This window comes from Elephantulus edwardii, unplaced genomic scaffold, assembly GCF_000299155.1.
Source record: "Elephantulus edwardii isolate Elephantulus edwardi_28Jun2011 unplaced genomic scaffold, EleEdw1.0 scaffold00209, whole genome shotgun sequence".
Lineage (NCBI taxonomy): Eukaryota > Metazoa > Chordata > Mammalia > Macroscelidea > Macroscelididae > Elephantulus > Elephantulus edwardii.
In genome coordinates, this window is record NW_006399959.1 from 2,665,289 (window position 1) to 2,674,146 (window position 8,858).

General features: G+C 41.7%; 1 protein-coding gene across 1 annotated transcript; it reads left to right on the forward strand.

The window, feature by feature from the left end:
• The first annotated feature begins 1,254 nt into the window (after positions 1-1,254).
• On the forward strand, positions 1,255-1,971 carry LOC102864810 (protein kintoun-like). Its single transcript, XM_006897477.1, has 2 exons — positions 1,255-1,523; positions 1,593-1,971. Exons 1-2 carry the CDS (start codon positions 1,255-1,257, stop codon positions 1,969-1,971), a joined length of 648 nt encoding a protein of 215 aa, XP_006897539.1.
• The last annotated feature ends 6,887 nt before the right edge of the window (positions 1,972-8,858 follow it).

The following is an 8,858-nucleotide window of genomic DNA, read 5'->3' on the forward strand; positions in this document are numbered from 1 at the left end:
ATGCTGAGCGAGTTCGGCCCTTTTGATTTTCTGACTCCAGCTCTCTGCACATTTCATTATAGCATCTTGCTTTGTCGTCCCGGGCTGCCTTTTGAAATTTTCTGTTTAGCTCTTTGGTTTCTTCCTTTAGCTTTGGCTTCTCGGCGCTCTAATGCAATATTCAGAGTCTCATCTGACATCCATCTTGGTCTTTTCTTCTTTTTCAGCCTTTGTAATGATCTTTTGCATTCTTCCTGGACGATTTTCTTGATATCCTCCCAGAGCTCATTTGGTCTACGCTCATTGGTGTTCGAGCCCTCAATCCTGTTCCTGAGATGATTGGTGCTCAAGCCCTCAAACCTGTTCCAGAGATGGTTTTGAAATTCGAGTGGGATAGACTTAAGATCAAATTTTGGGTTCCGTGGACTTGATTTAATTTTCCTCAACTTCAGCTTCAACTTGCATATGAGTAGTTGGAGGTCTGTCCCACAATCAGCACCCAGCCTGGTTTTCACTGCTGATATTGAGCTTCTCCACCGAGTCTTTCCACAAATGAAACCTATTTTGATTCCTATGCATGCCATCAGGTGAGATCTATGTGTATAGCCTGCATTTATAGGCTGTGGAAAGCTGCAGCCATGGTGAAAATAGTGTGATGCTTCCCTAAGATGTTGGAAACAGACACTGTGCTCCATCAATCCCACTACTTGATACATATACTAAAATAACAAGAGCCTTGTCACAAACAAGTACATGAACACTAATGTCCATCACAGCATTAGTAACTGTAGCAAAACCAAGCAAACCACCACAGTGCCCATTGACATAGTGGATACATGGACTCTGAGGCCCACATGTGAAGGGGCACTATGCAAGTTTAAAGTACAGCTGGGAGGGGAGCTCTGGTGGCCTAGTGGCAAGAAGCTGCACTGCAATCCCAGAGGTATGCGGTTCAAGTCCACTAGATGCTCAGCTGGAGAAGGAGGGGCAATATCCTCCTGTACCAGTCAGATCAGATTTGATGCTACATACACACATACAAAAATAATAATAATTAAAAAGACAGCTGGGGATCTGCCAAAAACAAACAAAACAAACACTTCAAAAAAAGCTCACAGCGGCCAAGTACCGTGCCCCGCGAGCTGGTAGTCACCACTGAGCTGCTGCTGCTGCATTCGGCCGAGCAGGCCACACTGGAGGTAACGGGAAAGCTGCTCTGCCTTGACTCGAGGAAGCCAGACTACCGGCTACGGCTCTCCCTCCTGTACCCCGTGGATGACAGCCACGGAAAAGTTGTTTGTCAATGAAGAAAATGTTAATGAGTTAATTGAAGATGTTTTGAGTTCTCCACTCCAACAGAAAATATCTGTAGCCCCACCATTAATTGAAGTTCTTCAGATCACTGACAGTAATATTCAAATTCATACACAGTCACAAGAATGTCCTAACTCTGATCAACTTGATGTAAAAGAAGGGGCCTATGATGGAAGAAATAATTTGACTCAAAATGAAAATACAGAACATCTAATCACCACTACAGCTGAAGAAGAAAATATAGAACATTTAAGCACCACCGTATATGAACAAGAGCATAACGTGGGAAATGCCAGAAGTTCTGATTCATCACTAGCAGTAGACATTAGTGGTTCAGTTACATGCTTGCAGCAAGAGTCTGTTGATGTTTCACAAGTGCTATCTGGAAAATCTCAGCAATCTGAGTCAGAAATGGAACCTGGATTCCTGAAAGAAAAATGTGCTGTTAACATAAATGAGGAAAAACCCAATTTAAAAGAACCAGTAGCAACTGGAGAGAAAGTATTAGATCGAGATCAACCATCTTTACTACAGAACAAAACTACAGCTCACCATATACCTGCTTTTGAAAGCATAAAAGAAACCAATATGCAGGATGGTAGTGTACAAATTATTAAAGATCATGTAACTCACTGTGCATTCAGTTTTCAGAATTCTTTACTCTATGACTTAGACTAATTCTGTGTAAGTTTGGAATTTAAAGTTAACAATTTTAAAATATTAGGACCTAAATCTATTCAGGGAAGTACACAATTAAAATCAGCAATTTTTACTCTAATGGTAGTAACTGGAGTTTCGTTTTTATTTGCCTCTAGAGTTTAAAGAAATTGCCACTGATTATGGAGATAAGTTTTGTGATTCTTCTGATACAGTTTTCTAATAAACTTCAGTTTTGCTATAACCTGCATGTATCCTTGCTTTTGTGGGGTTTTTGCTTCTGTTTACCATTACTTTAATAAATTTCCAAGACAAATACTAAGTTGTAATGCCTATTATAAAATAGAATTGTCAGAGTACATTTAGCTAAAAATGTGTGTTTATGTGAATCTTAAAACTGAAATAAAGACTGTTTTTGGAAAGAACTTTATGAACCAGTACCAACAATCTAAACAATTATAATACAGAGTGAAAAAAAAAAACACAACAAACTCATAGTGTAAATAGAACTAGACAAAACAAATACTTCAAAAAAAGCTCACAGCGTGGATAGACCTAGAAAATATTCTGCAGTTTCTGGACACTTGGATTCCCAGGCTTGGGAACACAAAGATCAGTTAGGAGTACAGTCCACAAAGCAGGTTGTTCACATGCTGCTATAGTCAGTAGTGGCTCGGGTCTTAAAAGTCTGTGAGCTGCCATCTATTGATTTCTACCCACCTGGAGCAAAGGAAATCAGGCCACATGACCTCTAGCCACCATAGTCCTGAGCCCAGAACAAGTGCTGCTTTTAGAGTTATTACAAGTAGATGGCTTTAACAGAAGGGTTCTTGTTAGGAGGCTAGAGGTCCCAACTCAACTAAGGGACCTGAGTCTTCTCTTTACTCTGGAGGAAGGAACTCATTGCTTCAGCATTCCTTGGAGATCTTGGCCATGTGTCAAGGAATTGCCCAGCACAAGCACCTGTATCCAGAGGACATACTCCACTCCAGGTGTTCTTTCTCAATGGTACTGAGGCCTTTGCATCATTTTCTCTCTTGTAAGACAAAAATTGTTCCAGGGCACACCTAGATAAACTCCCCTTACATCACAGCCAGACTGGTAACCTAATTACGAGTGTAGCATCACATCCTACTCCGACTGGCTAATCACATCACAGGAGATGAGTACATCATTACAGAAATGACTCCAATCTTAACTGATAAATATCATAAAGGTGGTTGTTGTGTGCCTTCCAATGGGAACAACACATAGCTGACCCTCCAGCCCATTTTCGGAAGTAGTAAACTGCATGGGAGATTGTGTATACTGGGAACAGCTGGTAGATTCAAACCACATGCTTTTGGGATTGCAGCAGTTTCTTACACTTGGTCATCAGAAGTCACTATAGAAGTTATGATTACTACACTATTCCAACAATTATGACCTAGCTAAACTAATGCACATTTTGAAGAGTTACTGTTCAATCCATGATGCCCTGTTATTTACTACTGGTCAACCTAACAGGAATTACAAAGAACAATCTTGGGTAGTAGTACAATGTAGAACAAAACTCATAAAAGAAAAACAGCCCACAGTTACCTGAGAGACAGGTGGGAGGCAAGGCTATAGATCTTGACTAAACTCACTTCTTGGGTCACCTTTCAAATAGATCCCAGCCAGGTCTACATGAAGAACAGTAACATCAGAGACATATGCACTCCTCAGGACACTCTGCCACAGAAAATCAAAAGGGAACATTCACTCAAGCATAAGGTTGAGAAGGCAGGCAGGGTTAGGCAAGGGATGAATGGAAGCAAGAAAAACAGGGTAGAAGTGGGAAGGATGCTGTCACAGTGAGGGGACTGCAATCAATGCCAAAAAGCAAAATGTGTATGAAAACCTGTTTTGCAAACTTTCACTCAAATCTCTCACACACATACACAGTGATTTAGCAAGAGGAAGTGAGCCATTAAAAAACAAAGGGTGACCATATCTGGCCATGCAAACCCTATTTCTGCTTCAGAAGAAAAGAATCAAACAGGATGGAGAAGTTGCCAAAATTTTTACTGGGAAAGCTGGAGTTTTTCTTAAACCAGGAGCTTCAGTTTCTTACAAACATGGATCCAAATATTGTTATGATGTCACCATGAAACATGTGAAGAAAAAAGGAAAGGACTATCTGGGCAGTTTTCATCAATTTCTGACTAGACACATATTCCAAAAATAATCCAAACTATCCAGGATTTTTCACAAGCAGAGTAATCACATAACTGTGAAAAATGCAAACACTATACAACTCTTAACTGCTGGAGTCACATCCTAGGATTGGTTTATTTTGTAGGTATGCATGAGGTTAAACTATATCTGCATGTTTATATGCAATGTTCCAAAGTCAAATAAAGATTGGATTTGGAAAAACTCTGGTAACAAAAAACATAATAATGAAAATTTTAGAAAAGGAATGTGGTTATTTGAGGTCGGAATCGTCTTGTCATCACAACATAAGCCTATGTTTTCAAAAACTACTTGTCACAGTAGCTCAGGACATCATTCTTTGATCAGGATAGACCACTGCACTGGCAATTTAGTTCTGCCCCTCACCCCATCACGTGGGCTCTGTCCTGTCCTATTCTGCAACAACATGGACCTCTTCAGCTCTGTTCTTGAGCACAGACCAAGAAGCCTTGGTCTACACTGGCTCCTGTTGGGACCACTTCTGTGCAGTTGCTTCTCCTCATCTCTAGTGCTCCCACTGTGTCTCCCGGGACCAGGAGGTGCTGTACTCCAGGGAGGGGACCCCACTTAAAAGACATATATTCCATTCACTTGGTGGTGGCCAAGAGGGGGCCTCCTCCTTCTCTGGGATTCACTCTTTTAACCTAGCAGAATGACAAAACTGACACGTTCTCTTGTCAAGGGTCTGACATCTTACTTATATGGTTTCACCCCAAGAAGGGTCTGCAATTTTCTTTACATGAACAATCCATCCAAGCCTCATGGTGGGCCACAGTTACCTGCAGCCATGTGGTGGGAGTTACAAAGACAATGACCACAAAGGCCAGTAATCTTCTAACCATTGGTCTTTTCATACTTGAGCAATAAAATCTCACTTCCTAAATATCTTACCAGTTGGAAACAGTCATTGGCAATTAGTTTTGGAGTGGGCAGAGTTCTCAAAGTGAGGTTATTCGGATGGGCTGTGGGTATCCCTCTAATATGGTCATGTTCTTCAATACCAGTCTTGCCTGCACCCTTTCTGGCCTCTGACAAAATTTTCCAGATAGATGATTCCCTTGCTCTGAGTCTCATGATCTATCAGCATGAGCCAAACCTTTAAGGGGTGTTAGATCTGGCCACTGACCTCTAGTCCAACAGTGCATCCCCATCAGCCCACTTTCAGTTACAGCTGCTACAGAAGAGTTCTCACAACCATGACTTAATCCTGTTTACAATCATCCCCCACAACTGAATCACGTTATCAGCAGACCTTCTTCTTCAGAGCCACCAGGCAAAGAGGAATCTATTCAGTGGGGAGCTTTCTTGGTCATTTGGAACTAAGGACATCTGTGAGCACACTTCAGCCAGTCACCCTATGCTTGTATCTCCCTCATTTTAGGTAGTTAATGTTTGTTTGCAGCCTTCAGTATGGACTGAGGCTCAATGTCAAGAAGACAAGATTCTCACCACTGGACCAATTGGATGGATGACGAAGAGACTGAGATTGTTCACAGCTTCAGTTTGCTCGGCTCCACGGTCAACTCTTGGCACCAGCAGCCATGAAATAAAAAAAACGTATTGCAATGGGAAAGTCTGCTGTTAGGGACTTCTCTAAAGTACTCAACGGTGTCTCTCTGGAGACTAAGGTGCGCCTGATACAGGCCATGGTCTTTGCAATCACTTGTTATGCATCAGAGAGTTGGACAATGACTGGGGAGGATAGAAGGAGAATTGATGCCTTTGAGCTGTGGTGCTGAAGAAGAGTATTGAATGTACCATGGACTGCCAAGAAAACAAACAGATTCACCCTGGAGAGGGTTAAACCAGGTTACTCCTTGGAGTCAAGGATTCTGGGGCTTCGTCTGACATACTTTGGACATGTTGTAAGAAGGGACAGGTCCTTGGAGAGGGACAGTATACTTGGGATGGTGGAGGGACAGCACAGGAGGGGAAGACCCTCTATGAGATGGATTGATTCAGTGGCTGGGGTAATCGGGATGAGTGTCAGAGGCAGTGCGGTTGGCACAGGATAGAGCAGGGTTTAGGATTGTTGTACATAGGGTCACTATGAGTCGCAAGTGACTCGACGGCACATAACAACGTTTGTTTAGTCTGCCTGTCCTGATCAAGCCAGTACTCTGAGAAGACAAGTATGTTTTTCAAGAATTTTTTTGTTCAGGTTGAAATTTTGAGCATCTGCATCCATAGCAAAGATCAGTTCTAAGTAAGCCATTTAATCACAGTAACTTACAGCAGCTCATAGTGTTGAATGTTATTTCCCTGCATTTGGTTGAATTCTGGCCAGATCATCCCCACCCTTTATGGGCTAGGTCAATGGGGACTAATGACAGGCTTGGATGTCACACTTCAGACCTACCAGGTCCTTCTCTCATACTCTCAACCAGGGGGACAGGTACCTGTGGAACACCTTCAAATTCAGTTCTCTGCCATGTCTTCCCTATTCCACTCATCAGGTGAAACCAGCTGGACACCACAACCAGCTGGTCTATTCACTGGCACCTCTGAACTTCCAGGCTCAGAAGGGTGTTCTGATGGCCTCAATGCAACCAAATGCGTATGACTTGCTCCAAATACACAAAGAAAACAGTAAGTTTTTTTTCCCCCCGCCTGCAAGTCTTTCCTTCAAATGTAGATTTCCTGGCTGAATTCAGGCTTTTGACTTCATCTTCTGATCACATTTCATCTCCTAATAACTAAGATACTGGCTTGAAACCCCACTCCTGTGATACTTCAGAGAAAATCCTAGTTCCCATTTGTCAGGGGGGAAAAAACCCACTAAGAGCTCCCATGCAAATTGAGGATTTATTTAGCATGAGAAAAACATTTGACTGGAAAATGACCTGCTCAAACAAGGAAAAATACAGTGATTCTGGCAACAGAGAAATGTAAAATTACGACATTTAACAAGACAGTTTGGATTGAGAAAAATGTCTCAATCACAGGCTGAAATGGTTGCTTCACCAACATCTGAAAAAACAACACAGTCTTGTATGTTGAAACAACACCTGAAAGTTATAATAACTGGCTGAAAGACAATCAGGAGCTTTAAAGGCAAAGTAAGAGAAACTTTTGCAGGGACAGGTAAATCACAGAAGAATGGGACTGCATGCCTGGTTAAGGTACATGCTGTTCAGTCTAGTACAAGATGACTCCAAGAGAGGGCTTTCTGGTATCATATTAGCAAGCCTGCCTACTCGATCATGTTTCTGGAAGTACATCAGGACAATCTGGGCACAAGTGGTCCTATCTGCATCTCTCTGACTATAATTAAGAAGACTCTGTGGTCTTTTTATTCATCCTACACCTGCCAGATCTTAGAGGAAGGGAATGTCATCCTTATGTAGATGACCAGTTTAGCGTCAAGGATAAATTTCCTCAGGTACTACTGTGCACTGGCCTGTCACTCTCATCTGAGCAAAGTGAAGCCCAAGTACAGGGGCAGTAACCTCCACATAAGAAAATCAGAGGAAGTGGATTCATGTGATGTACTATACTGTGGCCTGGAAAAGGAAGAGTGTAATTAGTTCTATTGCGTCATTCTCCAACATGAGATATGCTGTAAACATACATGTGTTCAGACTTAATACAACTGTCAGTGTCATGCAGAGGGGAGAATTACTACCCATGTGGCTCCTTAATAAGTACCCAGATTCCTGGGGAGGTAGACCGCTTTTGTTCTGGCTTCTAGAATGAAGAAAGAATTTAAGATCAAGATTGACAATGAGATTTGCAGAGCAATATGATCACTGTTCAGTAACAAGAGTTCAGATTAAGGCAGGGTAGTTAAGAGAGGGCACAGGCTCCAAGGAGTACACAGCTTAATAATGCTCCCAGTCTGTCTGAAGGCAGCAGCAAGGCTGACAGTGGCTTTGGGAACAACACTATTATTAGCATCATTTTCTAGTGAGTCAGAATTTTCAGTTAACAGCTCCTCATGTTGGATAGCAGATCCAGTGTCTTGGGAAGGTGATTATGCTAGCCACTGATTGGACTATTTTAACAAACGCATTTTCATATCAAGTTTTAGTGAGGGCAATGAATACCAACAAGAATGCACCTAAGGGCTTCATCATAATGAAGAAAAATAGCACCCCTAAAACAAACTAATTAAGCAGGGCAAAAAGCATACAAAGTTTAGGCTGGATAAATTCCACTTGTTTTGGCATATAGGCAACAGCCAAGATGGCAGCAAGGCTAGAGATAAAAGAGGTATAATAAAGCTCTGGTCAATACATAAGGACTTTACCATCAATAGGCTGAAAAGAGAAAATGTAAAATAATTAATGTTAGACACAAAAAAGTAATGCTAGTCATTCTGATCTACCTATGGATGGACATTAAGTCCATAAATATCACAAAAATGCAGTAAGATAGCAAGTATGAGAAAAGTAATACACAAAGTCCAAGGATTTTATTGTGATCTTGTTCCATAATCCCAGGATGGGCTGTCTGCTGCTCATATGCAGTCATAGACTTCTTGTCAATGGGTCAAAGAGATCGGAATTTGAGCCGGTCACTGATTTGGATAGTTCAATCAGGAGCTTTGTTCTTCTCCAACTGGGATAGGTGAATTAAAATCTTAACTCCCTGTAATGCAAAAGCACAGGAATTAATGAAAAGAACTACACAGAGCTCTTTCCACCCAGATCCAAGAATCATTCAGTTTTTTTCTGATGCACATAGTCTCC